Here is a 25,898-nt window from a genome sequence, read left to right as displayed (position 1 = left end):
CATTCAAACTCCTCAATGACTCAACATGTTATAAGAAATTATGGACGAACCCTATCCCATCGTTCAAAGAGGATTTGATAAGAATTTTGGAAGGGGCCTTTGAGCAAGGCATCATTCCAAAGAAGTGTTTGGATTTTATTATAAACTTACATCCACGCACTCCTACATTTTATCTAATCCCAAAAATTCACAAGGACCCTCAGGACCCACCAGGTCGCCCGATTATATCGGGTAATGGGGGTCTTTGTGAACAAGTAGGAGCCATGATAGATTTTTATTTGAAGCCCTTAGTGTCCTCTTTGCCATCTTACTTGAGGGACACCACATCCGCTTTACAGAGATTAAACCAGATCAGCCTAGGTGAGGACATGGTCATGGTTACAGCGGATGTGGAGTCCCTTTATACATCAATCAGACACGAAGATGGTCTAAGAGCTACAGCTTTATTTTTGAATATGAGCACTCTGGACAAATCTCTGATCAAATTACTCCTCAGTTTACTGGAATTTGTATTGACACACAACGCGTTTCTCTTTAAGGGCAGATACTTTCTACAAGCTCAAGGAACTGCAATGGGGGCATCATGTGCCCCATCATACGCCAATTTATTTTTGGGCGCCTGGGAGCGAGACCTTTTTATGAACGAGACAATACCAGAGATTAGGCAGGTTAAGGAATGGATGAGGTTTATAGATGATGTATGGTTTATTTGGGAGGGATCAGTGGATCATCTAAATACATTCATCAGGAAGCTTAATCAAAACGACCTGGATATTAAACTTACATACAAATATGGTCGTAGTTTGGAATTTTTAGATATTATGATCAATGTTTCCAATGAAGGAGAAATAATAACCAATATGTATAGTAAACCTACATCCACAAATACCTTTCTCCATGCGTCTTCGTCTCACCCAGCATCCACTATAAGAGGTATACCAGTTGGGCAGTTCTTGAGAGCTAGGAGAATTTGCTCTGAAGAAAGATCTTTTGTCAATCAGTCTAGAGATTTGGCTGAGAGATTTGAGGAAAGAGGCTATAGCCGTCGTAATATTAAAGAAAGCTTTCACAAGGCGGCAAAAACAAATAGAAATGATTTATTGTTTGGTGCTAAGACAGCTTCAAAAGAGGACAATCAGATTAGATTTATTACGACCTTTAATTCGCAATGGGGTGAAGTAAAATCCATTCTATATAAACATTGGAATGTTCTCATGATGGATCCAATATTAAAGAAAGTTTTGCCACCTCGCCCTCTAATGGTTGCGCGAAGATCTAGAAACCTACGCGATTTTTTGGTTAGGAGCCATTATGAGCCTCCATCTCCTAACAGAAATCGCACCATTAATTCCATTCAGGGCTTTTTTCCATGTGGCATGTGCAAAGCCTGCAGGAACATGAAAAAAGCCAAGACCTTCGGTAACCATGATGGATCAAGGAATTTTGAGATCCGGAAATTACTTAATTGCACGTCTAAGGGCGTGATTTATCATGCCCAATGTACGTGCAATAAAGTATACATAGGATTAACCACACGCGAACTGAAAATACGAGTGCGTGAGCACATCCGGGACATCGAGAGTGCCAAAGAAGTTGAGGACATTTCAACATTAAAAACACTGGCTAGGCACTTTAAAGTCCACCATGCATGTAAATCTAATGAAATTAGTTTCAAGGGCATTGATCAGGTGTCTTTAGGCCCAAGGGGAGGAGATTTAGCTACAATTTTAGCACAAACAGAGAGCCGGTGGATATTTAGATTAGGCACCCTCTCGCCTCAAGGTCTAAATGAAAATTTGGGTTTCGGTTCTTTTTTGTAGGCATTTCTGGCTCATGGTATCAGTGTTTAAGGTCTCTTTTATGGGTGGGTTGATTGTCTTGAAACATGTCTTTTTATGTTGATTTTAATTGATTTTATTTTATTCTTTAGTCGTTCACGTTGGATACAACCTTTGTGGGGTATATCAAGAGGAATGCAAGATTTATCAGCATGGCTCCGCCTTTGGATATTGAAGAAAAATAGACTGAATTATTATTATTATTATAGTGAATGAATTTGTATTTTCATGTGTATGTTTGTGTTTATAAGGGTAGGTTTAAGGGAATAGTAGGATCACGGGTATATCTGGGTTCACTATACTTGTGATTATAGATAGGTGTATTGATGTAGACTCATATCAATCAATCGGTGTTTAATGAATTGTATTGATAGCTATGGGAGTAGATTTTTAGTTACTTTATTACTAAATCTAATATTAAAAAATCTTTTTTTATATATATATAATATAATTTTATATTTTGTAATAGTATAGCTGTTTACACTGGTTTCTGAAGATATATATATGAACATGGGAGTATTTTTATAATAGGGTATTTATAATGAAATGTATTTAATGCACACTTGCATGGGATGTATTTATTAGGTGATACAAATATTTGGAAATTCACTATGCATGTAATGTAGCACAACTGAGTTCTTAGGGTATTTTTTAATATTACATATATCTGTTTTTCTTAAATAATTAATGTTTGTCAGCGATTTATTTGAATGGGATTCCTGCTGTGATTAAAATATGTATCAGGATCCCATATGATATAATTGTGTTGAAGAAATCGATATATAAGCTTGTAGTAATAGGCGGACTTTGGTATGAAGGTATAATTCCACCTATGTTCCTTGTAAGTGGTTGTGCGCATGCGCGAGTCGCGGACCTCCGAACTTCCGGTCGCGCGTACATGGAGACGCAGCTTGCGGTTCAAGCTTGCGTTCCACACGAGCGGCTCGGTAAGTTCCTGTAGGAGGAACTGATTACTCGTTCCTGCAGCCAAGACCCACCCCTTGCAATGAGCAATAGAAATGAACAGGTGTATCTATTTTTCCTGTTCCAACGTGACTATATAAAGACAGCCTTTCCCCCATTCAGACACGCCCCCGGAAGAAGCTAGGGCGAAACGGCGTTGGGGTGGAGGGACCGTTTACTCAGACCCTGGATCAGTATTGTATCTTCAGGTATTTCACAGTTTATTTTTACCCTGGTACTGAATAGTGCATATCAAGTTTATAACCAGTTAACATTATGGCACAATTAGTATTGGTTTATATGGTGTCTATATAGGTATTCACCAGCAGTGCCTGTCCAAGTATATTAGCAATAAGCAACAACATTATGGCACAATTAGCATTGGTTTATATGGCGTCTGTATAGGTATTTACCAGCAGCACCTGTCCAAGTATTTTTGCCCAGAATAGCTGTAGTAGGATAGGTCACTTTTGGTAATTTAGCTTCCAGGCTAATTAATAACTGTGATATCTGAGTATAAATCGGTTCCTTGCAGGATATCTCTGTTTTTTAATGTTTTTAAATTGAATGTAATAAAATTTATAATTTTTTAACATGAACCACTGGTGTGTTTCCTGATTGGGGAGACTAGTTCTGAGTTGTTCTAATTTGTATTCAGTAGTGGCATGAAGTATATCAGGTGGTTGTGGATTAATAAAAGGAAATGTCCCATGTGGGAACTAAGTAAAAAAGTGAAAAAAAAAATTGTAAAAATGTCAGAACATTAAGAGCAAAAAAACCCCGATACCAATAAATACACATATTTATCTGAAAAGAAAAATAAACAACAAAAATACACATATTTGGCATTGCCGCATCAGTAGCAACCCGATCTATAAAACTGTCAAGCTAGTTAACTCCTTCAGTGAACACTGTAAAAATAATTTAAAAATGTAACAAAAACTGTCTTTTCAGCATACAGCTGACAAAAAAAGTTGAATAAAATTCGATCAAAAAGTCCAATGTAAATAACAATTATATCATTGAAAACATCAGCTTGTCCCCATACAGCTCCAACAATGAAAAACTAAAAAAACTATAGCTCTAACAACACAAAAACATTTTTTTTTCCATAAAATTGTTTTTTATTGTGTAAAAGTGGCAAAACATAAATAAAAAAAAAAAAAGCCCCTGCGGCTTCAGGCACCACAGGGTACTGCACCTCAGCTGAGGAACGGTATTCATCCCGGGTAAGGAGGAGGTCATTAACCGGTGTACACCACAATTCATGCAACACACAGTTGCCTTCCCACTGAGACTGGGCAAGGGTAGGTGCTGGGGGTGGCCATCGTGAGGTATGGGCACCTTCAGGGGGAAGTCAGGAGCCACAACACAGTCAGGAGTCAGTCAGGAGGAGGAGTGGAGCCTGGACCTTGGACCAGGCAGCAGGGTACAAGGTAAGCGGACAACAGAACAGCAAGGGACCCGGGGTTTGGAGCTGTAGGCTCGGCCCTGGTTCTCAGGAAGAAGGGGTATCCCAGGGCTCGCAGGGAGTGCAGCAGGCACCCTCAACCCGTTCCACGGCCCAGGAGCTGGGGTGGAGCGAATACCAATAGAAAGGACACACAGAGGGGAACACCGTCCTTGACCTCCGAACTATCTGGTATCGTCTGGAGCCCATAACAGCACTCCAAAGGCGGTGACATCTCAGTGAGTAAAGACCTTTGACTGTAATCCCTGTGTCATCCCATCATTGCCGGCATCATGGCCCCCGCGCCCCGGCGCCATTAAAGACTACCACTCCCATCATCCCTGGGGCCTAGTTCTGCCTGTGGAGAGCTGTACCAACCGAGAAGCGCTACCATCTGCCCCAGAAGATATCCACGCAGCGGCGGTGGCTTCTATATTGACCGCATACCACAGGTGGCGTCACAACTACAAATTCTCTCCCCTGTAAATAACCCCTGCACCATCTTTATTGACACCTGTGACACCCCAAACCCTGCATCGGCCCAGTGACGAGTAATCCCCCAGATCCCGTGGGCACGTCAGTATCCATCTCTTTATGCGTCTTATTAAACATGCACAAAAGTGTGGTCAACAACAGTTTTGTGCACCTTTGAAAAGAAGGACAGAACATAGGCTAAACAGAGAGTGGATCCATTGGCGGTTTCATATGAATCATGTATTTCAGAGATGTAGATGTAATGTAAGTGCTCAGTTTAAGAGTACAGGAAAAATGTGAACTGATCCAAAGTGTTCTGTAGCCCAAATTCCCACAAGTCACAAAAAAACAAACAAGTCCCACTCAGGTCTATCATCGGTTAATGGACATCGGGTGCTTGTATGTTACTGGCAGCACAAAGGGTCTGGAAAAGCGCTATGGCTTCCGCCCATAAAAAAAAATCCAGCCAAATTTGTGCTCCCAAATTTAAATGCCCCTCTCCCTTCTGATAACCACAATGTGCTTAAACCACATTTAGTATACACGTTTGGCATTGTTGTAGTGAGCAGAGCCCATTTAATTTACGGAGTGTGTGAACAAGGTACAGGCACTAGGAGAGCTTATTTGCAATTTTTAATTCTGCAACATTCAATGCATTTGACTCCATGGGTGTTTTCCACAGACAAAATAGTCACTACACCCATTGATGAATTACCAGAGGGGTGTAATGTCCAAAATGTTGTCACTTGAGCTGGTTTCTACTTTTTTGGCACATAGGAGCCCTGCAAATGGAGTCAGCAAACTAGTCTAAGAAAATCTGTACTCCAAAAATCAAATAGCGCTCCTTCCCTCCCGAGCCCTGTGGTGCAGCCAAACAGTACTGTATAGTCACATATAGGACATTCAGGAGAAATTGTGTAACGCATTATAAGGACTTTTTTTTTTTTTACCTATTCCCTTTCTGAAAATTGAAAATCTGTGGCTAAAACCACATTTTATTGGTAAAAATGTAATTATTATTTCCTTAACACCCAATAGTATAACATTTTGTGACATACCTATAGTGTCAATATGCTCACTGCAGCACTGGCTGAATTGAGGGGTGTACTTTGTAAAATGGGGTAATTTATGGGGGGTGTCTGTTTTCTGGGCTCTGCCAATGTGACATGGAATCCCCAAACCATTACAACTTGCTCTGAGCTCCAATGTGACACTCCTCCCCTTCTGACCTTTGCACTGCGCCTCAAAAGTAGTTTTCAACCATGTGTGGTATTAGCAAACTAGAAATTGTGTAAAAAATTGTATGGTCTATTTTCTCTCTTTACCCTTTTTTAAAATTAAAACTTTGGTGCCTGTCAGGCTGCCAGCAGGGGGAGCTGGAGTCCTGCAGGGAAAGATACACGGAGCTGAATGAGCAAGGAGGGGAACTCCCAGTGTGTGCTAATGCAGTGTCTGCCAGCATCAGCCAGACAGCTGAAGCTGTGGAGCATGCGGGGGATGGTCAGATGGGTCTGGGTCATACACAGTACGGGCAGCAGGAAGACCGGAGGAACTAGCAGAGGAGGAGTCGAGATCAGGCCAAGGTCAGTACCAGAGGAAACAACCGAGTGGGGAGGTAGGAGAGGGGGGAACAACCGGGGCTATTGTGAGAAGGAAGGAGGTGGGACAGAGGAATGGCAGAGTTACTAGGGGACAAGAACACAGACAGAGGCTTAGGGCACAGAGAGGGAACGGATCAGGATCACACTTACAGGGACCAGCACTCACAGGCAAAGCAGCGCTAAGCTTATAGCCGGCGCTGGTTCACCGGAGATGACTATTTATAGCATCCCAGCTCTGGAAGTGAGGCTCAGGAGAAGGCTCCTCCCCCTAGCCATGTGGACGAGGAGGGGAAACCGTGACAGTGCCAAAGCAATGTTTTAGTGGAAAATAAAGGTATTTTTTTTTATTTTCACAGCCCAATCTTATACAATTTGTTGAATCACCTGAAGGGTTACAATTGCTCACTAGACCCCTAGATGAATTACATTAGAGGTATAGTATCCAGAATGGGGTAACTTTTAGGGGTTTCTGCTGTATTAGCATGTCAGGGGATCTTTAAATGTGATATCGTGTCTGTAACCTATTCCAGCCAAAATGGTGCTCCTTGCATTCTGAATCTTGTCATGCGCCCGAACAGTACTTTTACACCACATGTGGCGTATCAGTGTACTCAGGAGAAATTGAACAAAAAATCGTACTGTGCATTTTCTCCTGATACCCCTGTGAAAAAAAAGAAGGCTAAAACAACATTTTTGCAGGGAAAATGTGATTTTTTTTTATTTTCACGACTCAACATGATTGAATTCTGTGAAGCACCTGAGGGTTCAAAGTGCTCACTACACATCTAGATAAATTCCTTGAGGGGTTTAATTTCCAAAATAGGGTCAGTTGTGGGGAGTCTCCACAGTTTAGGCACATCAGAGAGTCTCCAAACACAACATGGCGTCCGCAATTGATTACAGACAATTTTGCACTCCAAAAGTCAAATTGCGCTACTTTCCTTCTGAGCCGTGCTGTTTGCCCAAACAGTAGATTTCCACCACTATTGGTGTATCGGTGTAGTCAGGAGAAATTGCACAACAAATTGTATGGTCCATTTCCTCGTGTTACCCTTATGAAAATGCAAAATTTGGAGCTAAAGTAACATTTTTGTGGGAGAGTTAAATTTTCATTTTTTTTCCATTCATATTGCTGTGAAGCACCTGAAGGGTTCATAAATGAATTTAGTGTGGTTTTGAGCAGTTTGAGGGGTGCAGTTTTTAGGATGGTGTCACTTTTGGGTATTTTCTGTCACATAAGCCTCTTAAAGTCACTACAGATGTCATGTAGTCCCTAAAAAATGGTTTTACAAATTTTGTTGGAAAAATGGGAAATTACTGATTAATCCTTCATCCTTTCTAACTTCCTAACAACAACAAAAGTATGTTTCAAAAACTGCGCTGATCTAAAGTAGGCATTTGGGAAATGTTATTTAGGAAATATTTTTTGTGACATAGCTCTCTGGTTTAAGGGCATAAAAATTAAACGTTTGAAAATGGCAAAATTTTGGCCAAATTCCACTATTTTCACAAATAAACGCAAAAAAATATTGTCCTAAATTCACCACTATCCTGAAGTATAATATGTCCCCAAAAAATACAATCTCAGAATCACTCGGACCCGTTGAAACATTTCAGAGTTATAACCTCATAAAGTAACACCGTGAATAGTCAGAATTGTACAATTTGGCCTAGCCATGGAGGTGAAGTCAGGCTGGGGTGAAGGGGTCACCCATAACAAGTCCATATGTACATAGTGGCGGTGTCCAAGCGGAAGCCTCCAGAAAAATGGACTGGTCACTTCTTTTAGTCATTTCACAGCTTTCCAGGTCTGAAGTAGTTACAATATGTGACATAAACAAGTAACATGTGCATGAAGTCACTTTGAGGATCATTTGGCTCAGTAAAATAATAACTCGCTCACACTGTGGTGTTTACTACACTCTGTGAGGGTTATTCACTGTGGTAAATACAGTAAGTCATAGGGAGTCTGCTGAGTGGTTTTCACTTGTGGTACTATAATCCCCAGCAAGCAATAGTTATGTAACAAAGGCAGCCATAGGCGCACAACACTGTACTATGCAATAACTACACATCCAATCAGATAACGGCTTTCATTTTCAGCTGCAATCTGATTGGCTACTTCCTGGCACTACTATGACATACACGGAGTCAACCATCCCTCGCACTGTGCAGAACGCGTCGCTGTGACGTCACGCTCCATTCTTCTACCTCTGCAGATGTCATGGCTCTCCCTCCATCAGGGCCAATAAACTGGAGCCGATTCCCGAGCCCAGAGAAGCAATGGAGGGAAGGCCGGGAGAAAGGCTTCATACTGGACGGCAATGCAATGGCCAGCCTTGGGTGTGGTAAAAGAATGCCCCGCCTGTGGGGAACACTCCCTCCATACAACGCACAGCTGGACCCCCACACCCTGTCATATTTCTGGAGCCCCTATGTACAGGCATTGCTGAAGAAGACTGGACAGGTAGGAAGGAAAACACATGACAGCTGTGTGTGGTGGAGCTGCTCCCCTGCCGAGCTCTGCAGAACCCAGCTAAACTGGCAGATACCAGAGATCAGCAGAACACATTGATCAATGAACATGTACTGTGGTTATTGCAAAGAACCTGAGATTCAGTTCTGGGAGGTGACATTAAAGCGTACCTGCTCCTCTGCCCCCTGATGTGGAGCCTGTCGGTGGTCACGATCCTCAGGGGTTATCCTCTGCTATTATTACCGCTCAGCAAAATGATTGGTGGGACCCCAGTGTGAGTCCTGAGAACTTGTGAAAATTATGAAGCCCGTTTTTTTGCAGTGACTTTGAGGGGGTCTATGTATTAGAAGAAAATGACAATTTAATAACTGCGCCCCTCCAATAATTCTAAATTGTTTTCAGGAAATTTGTGACCATCATAGATCAAGAAACAGCCTTAAAAAGTACCAGGTCAGATACTGATGCACCCCCATAATAGAGACGGAGGCAGCCCCTTCAAGTGTATCATAGATATAGAAACAGCCTGGATGAGCACCAGGTCAGATACTGATGTACCCCCATAATAGAAGCATGGACAGACTCCCATGATAGAGGCGGGGGCAGACTCCCATGGTAGAGGCGGGGGCAGACCCCCATGATATAGGCAGGGACAGACCCCCATGATAGAGGAGGAGCAGACCCTCATGATAGAGGCGGGGGCAGACTTTCATGACAGAGGCGGGGGCAGGACCTTAAGGTGTATCAGATAAAGAAGCAACTTTATTGAGCACCAGGTTAGATATCGATGCACCTCCATGATGGAGGCAGGGGCAGCCCCTTCAGGTGTATCACAGATATAGAAACAGCGTTTACAAGCACCAGGTCAGATACTGATAAACCCCCATGATGGTGGTGCAAACTAGACACCTCAAAGAATCAATCTAGGGGTGTTGAGCATTTTGAACTCACAAGTGCTGCACAAAATCTTCAAATATTTTGATGCGATAACAAAACAAAATAAAAAAATTACAGTAAAGTATTGTGTTGACCCCCAATTTGTCATTTTCATAAAGGGTAATTGTAAAACTGGAAACACCCCAATTTGTTATGCAATTTCTCCCGCTCAGGCCAGGGGCAGAGATATCATTGGTGCGGCTACACAGGAGCCCAAGAGATAAGGGGACCTATTGCCACCTCCAAAGCAGATGAAATTGTGCATTATGAGGAGCTCTTGGACTGCAAAGGGCCGTTTACTATTCTTGCACAGGGCCCCTTTTTGTCTGTGTCCGTTAATGGTTGGGACACTAATGTAATTTTGCGAGATGAGTTGAAGGACGAAGCTCTGTCGACTGTGTGCCTTGTGTTTGCTGTTTTGATCTTTTTGCCTGACCTTTGACCTTGCCTTTTGACTATTCGTTTGCCTAGTCCTTTGTCTCTATACGTATTGTTTGGATCTGACCATTGACTGTGTTCTGTTAACTCTTTTGTCTTGCCCCTCTGTCTTTTTGATGTACATTCTTGGTATTTGACCCTGGACTTCTTGACTCCTCTGGCTCATGGCTTGTTGTGAGAAGTGACAATAGCCAGATAATAACCAGCCACAATGATAATAATAACCAGCCATAATGACAAAAATCAGCCACAATATCTTTGGTGAAGAAATCCCCTTTGTTCTTCATTAGTCAGCATTTGAGGTTTTCTGCTGATTAGATTTCAGTGCACAGTGTCTTTCCTCCCTGTCTGTGATTCCCCAGCCCCTCCGCTCCCTGCAGCCTTTGAATGGCCTGCCTCCTGTGATTGAAATCTCAGCAGTGATTCAAATTACAGCATTCACAGACTGGAGTCAGTGGAGGAGCTGGGGGATCACAGACAGGGAGGAGAAGACATAATTAGTAGAAAAGTTCAAATGCTGATTACAGAAGAACAATAAAGCGGATTTCTTCATTAAAGTATTAATTTAATAGCATTACAGAATCATTACATGTCTTTACGTTACAAAATTGTGCTGACAGGTTTTCTTTAACCACCACAATCAGTATTAAAACTCATCGTGAACAATGCATCAGATTTAATAAACAGCTTCATTAAACAGACATTGCTGAGTAATAAAGCCTATTACTGACCTCTGTAAAAAGGTGTATCGGCGATTGTTAATGGGTTACAGCACCACGGTGCTATAATTGTATAGAGAGTTTACATACATGTAATACCTATGTAAAATACAATTAAGTATAAGTAACAAACTAACAGTGACTGACTGATACAAAGGGGTAGAGGCAGGGGCGTACATAGAAATTATAGGGCCCCATAGCAGAATTTCGAATTGGGCCCAACCCCCCCCCCCCCAAAATTAAGTCAATAAATAATAATAATAATAATAATAATATTCAGCTGGGTCACAGAAGCATACTTCACAACATTACAGCCCTTACCAAGTAATTTTCCTCCTATTGCAGCCTCTAGATTCCCCTTTAATTCCAGGCAACAAAAGTGTCCCACAAACACTGTATGATCCCCACAGTGAATTCCTCCACACTACCCTCCACAATATGATGAATCTACTGTACCCCCTTCAACTACCCTGGAAATGAATGGTGACCCCAACACAGGAAGAGCCCCAACTGTGACCCTCCATACAGCCCTCCATGCAGTATAATGGGCCTGCATATAGTATAATAGTCCCCACTATCCCTCCAAATAGTGTAATGGCCCTCACACAGCTCTCCACACACTATGATAGGTCCCACACAAATATTCCCACTGTATAATTGCTTACATACAGTATAACGGTCCTCAAATAACTAGATAAAGTATAATGGCTCCCTCATAGCCCTCCAAATATAATGGGCCCCGCAAAGCCTTCAATATAGTATAATGGGATGTATAGTCCTCCATAGAGTAATGTGCTACCCCACAGTCCTCCATAAAGTAAAATGGGCCCCACATAGTACTCCATATAGTTTAATGCACCCCATAGTCCTTCATATGTTATAATGCACTGCCCAAAGTTATCCATCTAATATATAAAGCTGAGTGTGTGCGTGTGTGTGTGTGTGTGTGTCCGCTAAAGGAATCCGCACCGTCACATTTACAATCTCAAAATTTTGCACAGATGCCTGATGTGACTCAGGGAACGTCATAAACTATGTTTTGACAGGAAAATTTAACCCCGTGCTTTACAGTTACTCTCCAAAAAACATGTTTCCATTTAAGTCATTGGAGCTGGGAGCTACAGGTCATTAATAGCAGCTGTGATCGGTTGCTATAGGAACAAAGGACATTCATAGTATAAGAAGCTTCTGTGTGAGGTAATATGATGTCGGTGGGGAGACGGATAGAGAAAGAGAGACATAGACAGACAGACAGGGAAAGAAGACAGAGAGATAGAGACAGACAGGGAAAGAGACAGACAGAGGCAGACAGACACAGACAGGCAGAGACAGACATAGGCACAGACAGACAGACAGACAGAGACAGGCAGACGGAAAGAGACAGACAGGGAAAGAATCAGACAAACAGGTAAAGAGACAGACGGAGAGAGAGACAGACAAAGGTAAACAGGGAAAGAAACAGACAGAGACAAAGGGACAGAGACAGACGGACAGAGGCAGCCAAGGAAAGAGACAGACAAACGGAAAGAGACAGACAGGTAAAGAGACAGACAGAGACAGACATACAAACGGAAAGAGACAGACAGGGAAAGAGAAAGACAGGGAAAGAAACAAAGAGACAGAGAGGGAAAGAGACAGAGAGTTAAAGAGACAGAGAGACAGATAGAGAGACAAACTGAGACAGACAGAGAGATGGAGAAATAAACAGGCAGGGAAAGAGACAGACAGAAATACAGCGATAGACAGGGAAAGAGACAGACACACAGGGACAAACACAGGGACAGACACACAGGGACAGACACACAGGGACAGACACAGAGGGACAGACACCCAGAGACAAACACACAGAGACAAAGAGATAGAGAGAGACTGATACAGAGACAGAGAGACAGACAGAAACAGATGCGGATAGAGACAGACAGAGAAAGACAGGGAAAGAGACAGACAGATAGAGACAGACAGACAAAGAGATACAAAGACAGACAGGGAAAGAAACAAACACACAGATAGACAGAGACAGACAGGGAAAGAGACAGAAAGAGAGTCAGACACACAGAGACAGACAAAGAGACAGACAGACAGAGAGAGAGAGAGACAGGGACAGAGAGACAGTTACTATCCCGGGCACACCCCATATTCCTTTATATAGTTTAATTCACGCCTCATAGTCCTCTATGTATTATAATGCAGCACACATGTTCCCCCATATAGAAGTATGCAACCCCCATGTAGCAGTATGAACCCCTTATATTCCTCCATATTGTAGTATGCAGCCACGATATACTAATTATGCAACCACCATATACAAATATGCAGCCACCATATACAAATATAACTCCACCTGATACTAATATGCAGCCACCATATACAAATATGCAGCCTCCATATACAAATATGCACCCACCATAAACTAACACCATATATTAATATGCAGCCACCCTATACTAATATGCACCCATCCTATACAAATATGCAGCCACCCTATACAAATATACAACCACCCTATACAAATATGCAGCCATCATATACAAATATGGAGCCACTCTATACTAATATGCACCCACCATATACAAACACGCAGCCACCATATACAAATATGGAGGAAATAGGAGATCAGGCAGCAGAGTTTAGTATTGATTGGGGGGAGGCAGAGTGTTAAAGTGGTTAGCCAGAACTATATTATTTTTTTACTAAGGGCCTAAGAACAAACAAACAGGTAATTGGTAACTACCTTCCTGTTCTGCCCAGCTCAGATCTCTTTCGGCTCAGATAACTCACAGACCACTCTTGCTAACGAATATGCGTCTTCTGCAGACATCACATCTACATAGCACCAGCTTGTGTTCCGCTCTGTTTTGTTGATGGGGTATGACTGCCTATGTCCTGCTGACTGACAGCCAGCTCCCCGCTCCATGACTGCGGGAAGCCGGCTGTTATTCAGTATGATATCAGCAGTGACGCTCCCTTCACAGAGCACCCCAAAAGGAGAAGAGTTGCTTTGTTGATGTGGAGCAGCTGAATCGCTAGCGGTTTGTGACTGCTCTGAGGCGGCGCTGAATAGAACAGGCAGGTAGTTGCTTACTACCTGCCTTATCAGCCCAGCACTTATCTCTGATGTGGAGCAGCTGAATCGCTAGCGGTTCGTGACTGCTCTGAGGCGGCACTGAATAGAACAGGCAGGTAGTTGCTTACTACCTGCCTTATCAGCCCAGCACTTATCTCTGCTTGCGCAATTTTTCAGATGAGATTCGTCTGTAGATTTCAATTGGTGCACAAAAAAATAGATGCCATATGAACACCATCTGTTTTAACAGTTCCTTTGCAATATTGCATCAAAAAGTGTATTAGTCCTTTATTATTTGTTTAATTGAGTGTAGAATAAGGATATCAAAAGTGGACATAAGGAAGACAAAAGAACCACCAAGTAATTTTTAACTGAATGAAAGATGGACCATTTTTCATGTGCATTTGTGAACTTTTCCTTAAAGAAGTTGTCCAGTTACCAAAACTGATTTTTTTTTTCTGATAAATCTTGCTAATATGTGCCCCTCAACACATCTATTATGTTTTTTCAGCAAAATTACCTTTTATTGTGCACTAGCAGCACACGGTCATTGCTGGTCCAGCTCTGATGGGGTTAATCTCTCCTCTGACTTCCTGTGTTCAGTTCCTACAAGTCCCAGAATTCTTTGTGGCTCTAGGGCGGTGTCTAGCTTATCTAACACACCCATTGTGTCTAATACACCCACTCTGCTCCCACCCAAACCCTCCTCCCTGCCTCTTCCCAGTGGATGTGCACTGAGATCAATCATACAGAGACAGCAGCAGCTCTACACAGCCAGGGGAAGAAAGTGTGTGTGCGCGTATATACAGTGTATGTGTATGCGTATATACAGTGTGTGTGTGTGTGTGTGTATATACAGTGTGTGTGCGTATGTGTGTGTGTATGTCATACTCACCTGTCTGCAGGGTCCCGGTGCCATGCCTGCTTCCAGCCCCTGTCTCGGTCCCGCCGCTTCGGCTGTGTGCAGTCTCCCCGGGGCACGCACGAAGCTTGCAGGACCTGGCGGTGGATCACCTGATGCATTTCACAGCAGCAGCGCCCCAACCATCCGATGTGCAGGAAAAAATGCAGCAAAGCACCATTCAACCGAAAGCAATGTGTCCCCTGCCAGGTTTTTCTGCAAACATCCTGGCCCTGGCTGTGCAGGGAAAACAAACAGGGAGTGTATTGCTAAGGCCGGAGTCACACTTGCGAGTGACTCTCGCAAGTCTCGCATCGCATCACTCGGTACAGCCGCACACTCTCCTGACAGGTCGACTGCATGTATTTCTATGTAGCTGAGATGCTCATGTCTGAAAAGTGTGCAGCCAATCTGTTTGATGCGATGCAAGACTCGCGAGAGTCACTTGCAAGTGTGACTCCGGCCTAAGGCTATGTGCCCACGCTGCGGATTTTGCGCGGATTTTGCCGCTGATTTCCCGAAAATCTGCAGCAGCGGCACTTCCAAGCCATTTCAATGGCATTTTGGAAATGCTGTGTCCATGCTGCGGATTTTTTCGCTGCGGATTTGCCGCGGATTTTGATCCGGAAAAATCTGCAGCATGTCAATTGTTTGGTGCAGATTTGGTGCGGATTTTTGGTTTTGAATGGGGAAAAAAAAAAAAAATCCGCATCAAAATCCGCGGTAAATCCGCGGCAAATCCGCGGGTGCGGATTTGCCGCGAAAGTCGCGGATTTTCAGGCAGAAAAATCCGCAGGTACATTCTACCGTGGACACATAGCCTAAATCAGCAATGCAGTATGCTCAGTTTCATGATCGTTGAGGGTCCCAGAGATTGGCTACACTGATCATATCTTATAAGAAAAACATCCCATCTCATACATAGGCTTATCAATATTAATTATTGATAAGTCTTTATACAAGATTTCTTTTTTGCTTAGAATCTTCTTACAATCTTTATATCTTCAATAACAGGGCAATGGAGGAACCTCTGCACATGGTTGGATTGTGGACTATAACAACATCTTTGGAACAGAGCAGATTTACTTAAATAAGAGGAACTGGAGTGGAGCAGGTGAGAATTATAGCAGTGTATTTAGGAGGGGGCTCTGAATGAGGATCACTTAGTAGGGTCATGGTTTTCCAGATATGGGGAGATTAATCAATAGGACATCCAAATGGGCCCTCCACTTCAAGAGCAACAAGAAAGAAGCCGTAGATTAGTGAAGGATGATTTGCAGGTTAGTGCAAGTGCTGGTGGCTGTTTCCCCCTAACAAAAAAGATCGTAAATGCTGAAATCCAATACCAGTTTTCTTCCCCCTCATATTATTGGCCGTTAGGAGAGAACCAGAACGCCTGCGTAAATAATAGATGCGATATATGCAAAATTATGTTTAAAAAGAGATTTTTTTTTTATTTTAAACCACATCATAAAAAATATTATTATTAAAAGGAATAAACATGGAATCCTCATAAGGGGACAGCCCCTAGAAGAAGCTACAGGCGAAACGGCGTAGGGGTAAGGGCACCACCAGTCCTGTTAGTGTAAGTAAGACAAAGCACTTGTTAATATACTTACCACAGGAGTTCAATATCTCGTTTCACTTACCTACCTCATCTTCTGTTGCCTAAATCCTGATCATACATTATATTCCCATACAAACTATTGATATATCGTGAATATATTTATCGGCTGCTATCTTTATTTACTATGAACATATTATCAGCTGCTATCCGTATTTACGGTGAATATATCATCAGCTACTAGTTTGCACTTAGCATCAAATACTTTCACATGTATTGTATACTTATTTATTTGAATATATTATTAAGTAGCAATATTTATATATTTGTTCTATATGAAGGATTGATTTGTATGATTATGACATATTTATTGCATTAGGCACTTTTTCCTATCTGGTACTTTGGATGATGTTTAGAGACTTAGCTGTATTGTTGCAAACATTTAGGCCACGTATGCACGTTACGTTTTTTCTTTTTGATTGTTTTAAACTGTGTCACTAACCTACAAAGCCATCAATAATCTGTCTCCTCCGTATATCTCTGAACTAATCTCTCTCTACACTCCAAAACGTAATCTCCGGTCCTCCCAAGATCTCCTTCTCTCCTCCTCTCTCATTCGCTCCGCATGCAACCAACTCCAAGACTTCTTCGGAGCATCCCCAGTCTTCTGGAATTTGCTGCCTCAACACGTCAGACTATCTGCTACACTCGCAAGCTTCAAACGGAACTTGAAAACTCATCTGTTCAGAAACGCCTATAACCTTCAATGACATCACTGCTTCACCACCACCACAGCTACCGCCTCACCACCACAGCTGCCACCTCACCACTTCGCAGAGCGGACCACTCCTCTTCCCTCTGTACTAGTCAGTCTATTGTAACTTGTATATATATTCTGTATTTAACCCCTTCTTATATACAGCACCATAGAATTAATGGTGCTCTATAAATAAATAAATAATTATTATTATTATTAATAATAATAATAATAATAATAATAATAATAAAATTAAAAAAATGCATGCGTTTTGCTTCCCCAGCAAAGTCTATGATAAATCAGAATTTTCCATGCAAATGTTACGCCCTGGCCTATCAGGTTGTCACAGGGTATTGTGCAATCTGCCCTTCTGCACAGTATCCACCTCCTCCTTGGTTACGAGTCCCTGACCTTTGGTGTTGCCAAGAACAAGCTAATAAAAATCCTAGGAACACTCTGCACCACACCCACCAGACACACCAGTAGCTGACCTGAAGAGAGTAGGGTCGCCCACTTGGTGGGGTTGGTTAAGGGGAGGTCAGGAGTGTTAGGAGCAGAACAGTGTAGTATTGGAGGTGAAAGTGAGAGGAGGTCAGAAGCTGGGCTCCTTGGTTACTAGATTGCAGACCTTGGTCTGGGCCTGGTAGGAGCTGGACCCCGGTCGCAGGGGATCGTGACAAGGGGCACGGACTGTCAAGGAGGACAGCTGACCTCCTTGTGCCATTACCGGGCAGGGGCCAGGGCACGACAGGGTACGTGGACCCTAGGTTGAGAAGGAGCTTCAAGCGTCTTGACAATTTACTCGACGAGGACGGAGCCTTCAAGGTCCGTTCTCCACCCACTCCAAAATCGGGGTACTAGCTCAACGAGGGGGATTGGACTTTCCCACTACATAGTCCAGAAAATCCCAAGCGTGAACCCTGAGAGCAAGATCACCCAGTTAGCCACACTGGTGAGCGAGACCCGATAGTTCTATGCTAGAGGGACCAATTAGAAGTGAGGTGCCACGGAAAAGGCCACAGGCTAACAAGCAACACGAACGGGCACGGGATCCAGGCATGCTCCCTCCCTGCTGCAGCGGTGCTAAGAACTTTGGTTTACCACGGTTGTCGGTGTCAGCGTTATTGGATTGAGTGAGTACTAAAGTGATCCCTGACCATCCCAACGGCACCTCCCTGTCACCAACACCGAGTCCCGGGGCATTCCCCCCACCCCTGGGGGGGTTAAACATCTGGCTGCCCACACCATCGTCACCGGGTATTCCCATCGCAGCGGTGGTACTACACCTTACCACGCACCACGGGTGGCGTCACAAACTGTCCTTACAATCCCCTGTAAATGATCCCCCTTTTAATCCAAGTGGCCACGCAATCCCAACCCCTGGGTCCGGAGACCCCTGGAGCCACCGCGGATCTGGATCCGAGCAGCGGCGGCAGGCTGCTGACGCGGGGACGGCACACACACATTGCTTTTTATTAGGCAGCGTTTTGTTTGACAAATATTTGTCAAAATTGTTGCGTAAAAAAAGCAGCATGTCACTTCATTGCGTTTTGGTTGCATCTTCTACCCACTGAAATTAATGAGGTGTGTCAAAACGCACCCAAAATGTTTAGCTGTTCGTTTGCACTGCATTTTGGTTGCATTTTGGATCCGTTCTTGTCAACAAAAAGGCAGGTCTCTTGGTCTCTCTCTGTCCGTCTCGGTCTCTCGGTCTTTCTCTCTCTCTCTGTCGGTGTCAGTCTCTCTCTGTCGGTCTTGGTCACTCTGTCGGTCTCTCATTCAGTCTCGCCCTCTCCCCCTCTCTGCTTCATACTCACCGGCAGGGCCGCCACTAGGAATTTCAGGGCCCCATACTGGCAAAAGTTCGGGGCCCCCTTGAGGCTCCACCCCAGCTCCGCCTCCACCCCAGCTCCGCCTCCACCCTGAGAATCTTCTATAGTCCCACTGCCACTCTTGGAAAAACTTCACTTCTGCACTACAACCTCACCAATCACACGTTAACCCTTTACATTGAACACCGTATCACACACACAGCCATCAGATTTTGTTTTGGCCAAAAGATTTTTTTAAGCCTGTCACCACAACAAGGTAGACTCTTTTGGCAGGGCCCTACTCTAACTTTTTTTTTTTTTTAAATCTAACTTCTTTGGTATATATTTATTTTTGGTATATCTATTTTTTTTTCTTTAAGTGAATGTGTCACATACAGTTTTTAAACTAATTAAAACCAAATTGTAATAATAATGACTTGTGGATTTAGACCTAACAACCCCTTCAAAGGGAATCTGTCACCAGGTTTTTAACACCTAATCTGAGCAAAGCATAACATAGGGGAAGAGATCCTGATTCCAGCGATTGTCACTTATTGGGCTGCTTAGTGTAGTTTTGATAACATCACTGGTTAATCAGCAGGAGATTATCATTACAGGGCTACTTGTCATGCTGCAGGTAGTCCAGCATATTCATGAGGTCTGTATAATTGCTACATCTGCAGCAGAGAAAACATTGATTTTAATCACAAGGAAAACAAACAGCCCAGTAAGTGACACCGCTGGAATCAGGGTATCTGTCTCTACATTATGCATACACACAACCAGGTTGCCCTCCCCATTGGGGACCGGGCTAGGTTCGGGTCTTAAGGTAGTCACCAAACATGGGGGGCGGCCACCCACTAGTGACAGGGAACCGGGGGAGGAGCAGCCACCAGGGGGAGTTAGGAGCTTACACAACAGTTAGAGTGTTCTCCAGCAGGAGAGAACAGGAGCGGGAGCGGTGCGGTTCAGGGTGCAGAGCATTAGCGTGAAACAGATTTCACGTCTTATCACCAGAATCTGCAGGACAGGGGGATTGCATGTCCCTCTGACCACCACGAGATCCCGGAGTACAGTTCCACATAGGGTCCAGAGTCGTGATTACAGTCAAGACCCACAGCGGCCTCGCGTCACCTACACACGGGACAGGAGCTAACACTACACAAACCAGGGTCCCCAAGAAGCTTCAGGCCATGGTGAGCCATCTTTAAAGGCGCAACAAGGAAGGGCCCATCGACCACCGTACCGGTTCTAACCTTCAACGGATCCGAGATCGGCTGGGGCCCATCACGGCTGGAACCACAGCAGCTGATTCAGCCTTTTCATTGCCGTCACCCCGCGCTTCGGCGCCAACGGCCACTACTCTCCTCGTCATCCTCCCCGGGGCCTCGCTCCACCTGTGCGGAGCAGAACCATCCTTGCTGCAACACCATCTGCCCCGAAGGACAGCGACAGCAGCGGCGGCTAATCCCTGGCCACGTACCACAGGTGGCGTCACAAGACTATCATCCTCATCATTCTCCACCATCATCCAAATCCCCTTTTATTGTACACCTTGGGGCCACGAAGCCGGGCAGGGCCACCTGTGACATCCCTGACCCGACATCACTCTGGCCCGGCGATGAGTAACATTTAACTCCTGCGCCGTGGGTGCTACAGATAGGAGATAAATAGACAGATAGAATCATAGATAGATAGAGGAATAGACAGATAGAGAGAGGAATGGATGGATAGATAGATAGATAGATAGATAGTGGGGGGGGGGGTCACAGCAGGTGGGGGATCACAGCAGGTAGGGGTGATCACAGCAGGTGGATGGTGATTACAGCAGGTGGGGGGGTGATCACAGCAGGTGGGGGGTGATCACAGCAGGTGGGGGGTGATCACAGCAGGTGGGGGTGATCACAGCAGGGGGGGGGTGATCACAGCAGGTGGGGGATCACAGCAGGTGGGGGATCACAGCAGGTGCAGGGATCATAGCAGGTGGGGGGTCTCACAGCAGGTGGGGGTCTCACAGCAGGTGGGGGGTCTCAGCAGGTGGGGGTCTCACAGCAGGTGAAGGGGGTCTCACAGCAGGTGGGGGGTGTCTCACAGCAGGTGGGGGGCTTACAGCAGGTGGGGGGCTCACAGCAGGTGAGCCAATCACAGCCTCCTTAGGTCTGGGGACGAGACACCAACCCCTCCTGAGGTCAGGCAGAGGGCCCCTCCTCCCCGAATCTGAGATATTTGCAGCGATCACATCCACCGTGGCTCCGGGGCCACGATCTCACCATGACGTACTGGGTACGTCATGGGTCCTTAAGTACCAGGGAGCCATGACGTACCCAGTACGTCATAGGTCGCTAAGGGGTTAACACGTTTTCAGGCTCTAGGGGCCCGCTCCCGGTTGGGGCCCCTGTCAGCCGGGCCCCCCTCATTTCACCGGGCCCGGTACAGGAGTTACACTATTAATGCCCTGATGGCGGCCCTGCTCACCGGCGCAGCGCGACTGTCACACTGCTCCTGTGGCCTCTCCTGCTTCTGAAAGTGCCTGCCGCTCATTATAGCTGTTGCCTGTATCGCAGCACTGACGTCAGAGGTTCACCCGAGTTCATTCTAATCACGCGGCTCTGTCTGCTGTCAGTGGGCAGTCATGCTCTATGGTGCTGCTGTGACAGAACAGGGATGTAGCAGAGCTGAATCACTGCTGGACTGCACTGTGAAAAATGCATGCAAAACGCATGCGTTTTGGATACATTTTGTTTATCAAACGCAGTATTTACAGTTGTCAAAGTCTGCCAGAGGGTGCATTGTTTTTGTCAAAAAGGGTTTCACCATCAATGCAAGGTATTAAGTTGAAGTTTTGGACCAATTGAAGGCAGCTCTGAAGGCCAAAAGGCGCGGCAAGCTGTCCAAAGGAATCTTGTTCCTGTGAGACAACGCCTCCGCTCACACTGCACAAATGACCACGGCAAAACTGGCAGAGCTGACTTCCAGCTGGTTGATCACCCACCTTATTCACCAGATCTAGCTCCCTCTGACAATCATCTGTTTCGAAACCTGAAGAAACACCTCAAGGGTACCAAATTTCACACCATTTCAGATGCCATGACTGCTACAGATGCTGGATTTGAGGCACAACCAAAATCTTTCTTTTTGCTAGGCTTACAGAACTTGGAATACCGATGTAAGAAGTGTGCTGACATCAGTGGAGAGTATGTGAACTAAATGTAAAGTTTCATCATCCTATCTCGTTTCTTTCTGGGTAAGGCCAAAGATTTATCAGCAGCCCCTCATACTGCAAGGGACATTTCAGTAGGTGACATTAAGGCCCCGATCACATTTTCAGAATTTGGTTAGTATTTCACATCAGTAAGCCAAAACCAGGATATTTTTAGTTGTCATTATGATTTAAAAAGAGAAAACACAGTAGTTTGACAATAAATGGCTTCACCCAACCACTAACCATGAGTGGAAAAAAGATTTTGTGTTATCATTCATATTCTCTGAAAAAAGGCCAAGAAAGTAAAAAAATCTGTCTGGGTATGTAAACATTTCAGCACAACTGTATAATTTTTATTGAAAATTTTATAACAATAACATCAACATTACCAACACAAATGATTGATACGTTTCTTTCCAGTACGCAGACATGTTTATCTTATTAAAGAGTAAAGATCAGTGTTATCAGCTGAAGCAATAGTTGGGAAACATAAATAAGCTAACTTTGAAATAAGCCATCATAAAAGCTACCTTTAGAGAATAAAATAAAAATACAGATTTCAATATTTGTCCCTCAATCACCTTCTCACACCTCTTAACTGTCTACTCGGAGATGACCCAAAATATTCTTTAGATCTTCCTGGAGATACCATGCAGTCAAAACGAAAGGTTGAATAATTTTCTTTTTTTCCTTCCTTATTTCAAAACGTCTCGATAAATTGTTTCCATTCCAGAACAAATTCACCCTATAAAGGCCCCGTTACATGCAGCGACATCGCTAACGAGATATGGCTGGAGTCACGGAATTCGTGACGCACATCCGACCTCGTTAGCGACGTCGTTGCGTGTGGTACCTACGAGCGACCGCTATCGATCAAAAATACTCACCTAATCGTTGATCGTTGACACGTCGTTCATTTTCAAAAAATCGTTGCTGGTGCTGGACGCAGGTTGTTCGTCATCGCTACATGTGACACCCCGGGAACGATGAACAACAACGTACCTGTGTCCTGCCAGCAACGAGGTCGTTAACGCAGCTGGTCTCCGCCCCTCTGCTTCTATTGGCGGGCTGCTGTGTGATGTCGCTGTGACGGCGCACAAACCTCCCCCTTAAAAAAGAGGTTGTTCGCCGCCCACAGCGACGTCGCTAGGAAGGTAAGTAAGTACGTGTTACGCGTCCTAGCGATATTGTGCGCCACGGGCAGCGATTTGCCCGTGACGCACAAATGACGGGGGCGGATGCTTTTACAAGTGACATCGCTAGCGATGTCGCTTCGTGTAAAGCGCCATTTACGCCTCTTTATTTGTAATATCAAATCACCCTGATCAATCTCCATGTAATGTAGTTGGGTAATCAATTGTGGGATAGACAGGGATGAGGGTTCTAGCCAGCATTGAGGATTAGTTTTTTTGGATAGTAGTAGAATAGTGTATAGACGTTTAGGGGTCTTTGAACATGCTAGAATCAATTCCCACGTCTCCCCAATAATGCATTAGTACTTTTAAATTGGATAGGGTACGTAGAGAGCTCCAGAGAGCATTTGTCAAATCTGAAACCGCTGTTCAGAATCGGGCAAAGCCAAATACCATGATAAAGATCAGAATTGGGTAGTTGACATTGATAATTTTTTATATATATTTTTTAAAACTTTTTTTTTTTTTTAGTCCCCTAAGGGAATTTGAATCTCTGAACATCTGAGTGTTTACACTATACAGTATACTATACACTACCGTAGTTTTGCAGTATACAGTGTGTCCACCCATATCCTGTCCACCGCCATTAACTGGGGAACGGCTACAGCTATAGGCATAGAAGTGGTGTCTAGGTATAGTAAAGTAGCCATGCGCTACGCAATGAAACCACCTATAGTGCCACCTGGTGGAAAACAACGGAGGTAGCATTTTTATCTCGAAAACGGAACGAGATAGAGAAAACAAATGAATTACAAAGTTGTAGAACATCATCAATTCAATACGTATCGACTCGACACCTTGCATACAGAAATGCTATGATTAGAACGTGTAAAACTCACAAGGCTGCGGACGTGAAGCGATACCTCATGGAGACCTTCCTACAAGTCATTGGGTATGGTGGCTGCATGGAGTGGCCTCCACGCTCACCTGACCTGACCCCACTGCACTTCTTTCTGTGAGGTCACATGAAACAGCAGGTGTATGCGACCCCTCCACCAACATTGCAGGACCTACGACAACATATTACAGATGCTTGTGCAAACGTGTCACCTACCATATTGCACAACGTGCAGCAAGACACAGTATGCTGTACAGAGTCCAGATGTGCATTGCAGCTGACGGTGGACACTTTGAGCATCAAAGTTAAATGAGCGCCATATGCGTGACCAGCATTCAATATTTTGGGGGGGGGTCATGGGTTTCATATCATAGCATTTCTGTATGCAAGGTATCGATTCGCATTGAATTGATGATGCCCTACAATTTTTTAATTCACTTTTTTTCTCTATCTCATTCCATTTTCAAGATAAAAATGCTAACTCCGTTGTTTTCCACCAGGTGGTGCTATATGTGGTTTCATTGCGTAGCACATGGCTACTTTACTATACCTAGACACCACTTTTATGCCTATAGCTGCCGCCGTTCTCAAGTTAATGGCGGTGGACAGGATATGGGTGGACACACTGTATAGTGTAAATCGTAGTTTCCTGTCACTCAATTGTGAGAGTACCAAGATGGCTACTATGGGGGCATTATGCTGCAACTCTGGCTGCCATGATGACCCATCAGTGACTTGTAGTTGTGTTTAGGAGATCCAGTTGCAGCCCTATCTAAGTTTGGGGCACGACTTTCAGCCATGTCAGTGACTGTAGGGCTTGTTCACTTGTACCATTTTTGTTGTGCTTCTTTGTTGGCGTGGAAAAAAATTAATGATTTACCAAGTAGTGATAAAATAAATGAGATTTTTAAAATCTCCTTCACACTGTGGGTTTGTCTATCTCCCATTTTTTGAGCTGCTGTGTGTTCTTTTTTCATATTTTTTTTCTGCATTTTTGCTGCATTCAACTGAATGCATAGAAAGCATCAAAAAGTGTCATTAGAAAACACACGTAATGTACGCGGCATTTTACCTGCTAACACTGCATTTTTTTTTGTGAAAAAAGCGCAGCAAAAGAAAGCACTGTATATAATTTTAAAGGAACTTTGTGAAAATGATAGCAGATACTCAACAATAAATACTCTTGTAATGGTAATAAACAGGCCTGGCAATATAAAGCATGTCTGTGACAGATACGGACATACATAATGTTGTTTAGTTAATATTTCCTCAACAATTTTGATAACCATCTGTAAATGACATGATGGCCCTGTGATTACCTGTCTCTTCCGTTCTCATTCTGATTTCCAGTTTTACTTTCTCTTAGGACACTCCCGGACACTGTTCAGCGGTCACAGCAGCTTCCTGTCTAGTGTCCGCCCTCCGATTGGTTACAATGGACGGTTTGGATATCGGCGGAATACTCCTTCACTCCGCAGCAAGTCATCTTGTTTTGGTGAAATCAGCCCTTTCTCCTTCCACTAGACTAGTTACTGCTCGTCCGTTATCAGTCATTCATTAAAGGGGTATCCAAAAATGAATGTTTACTCTTTACATTTGTTCACTTGCGGTAGTTACTGGATTGTTTCCCGGAGTAATTGTAATACTGGATATAACAAAATAATCTTATTTAATTA

The 25,898-nt window shown here is 44.0% G+C and overlaps 1 protein-coding gene across 2 annotated transcripts; it reads left to right on the top strand.

The window, feature by feature from the left end:
• Positions 1-8,484: 8,484 nt before the first annotated feature.
• Positions 8,485-25,783, top strand: SPMAP1 (sperm microtubule associated protein 1). Of its 2 annotated transcripts, none has more exons than XM_075347651.1 (3): positions 8,485-8,793; positions 15,872-15,971; positions 25,589-25,783. In XM_075347651.1, exons 1-3 carry the CDS (start codon positions 8,551-8,553, stop codon positions 25,744-25,746), a joined length of 501 nt encoding a protein of 166 aa, XP_075203766.1. In that variant the 5' UTR covers positions 8,485-8,550; the 3' UTR covers positions 25,747-25,783. The 2 variants fall into 2 exon arrangements, with proteins under 2 accessions (XP_075203766.1, XP_075203767.1); XM_075347652.1 differs by having other exon boundaries at positions 25,573-25,712.
• Positions 25,784-25,898: the final 115 nt, after the last annotated feature.

The sequence above is a fragment of the Anomaloglossus baeobatrachus genome, chromosome 5, assembly GCF_048569485.1.
Source record: "Anomaloglossus baeobatrachus isolate aAnoBae1 chromosome 5, aAnoBae1.hap1, whole genome shotgun sequence".
NCBI classification, from domain to species: domain Eukaryota; kingdom Metazoa; phylum Chordata; class Amphibia; order Anura; family Aromobatidae; genus Anomaloglossus; species Anomaloglossus baeobatrachus.
Note: the sequence above shows the minus strand (reverse complement) of the source record. Positions and strands in the feature narration are given on the sequence as shown.

What these genes read in the sequence shown, in the direction of transcription:
- SPMAP1 (XM_075347651.1), top strand. Translation starts at nt 8,551, where the DNA reads ATGGCTCTCCCTCCATCAGGGCCAATAAACTGGAGCCGATTCCCGAGC. An exon ending in TGCTGAAGAAGACTGGACAG is followed by an intron (nt 8,794 to 15,871) that starts GTAGGAAGGAAA and finishes CTTCAATAACAG; the next exon opens with GGCAATGGAGGAACCTCTGC. An exon ending in GAGGAACTGGAGTGGAGCAG is followed by an intron (nt 15,972 to 25,588) that starts GTGAGAATTATA and finishes ACTTTCTCTTAG; the next exon opens with GACACTCCCGGACACTGTTC.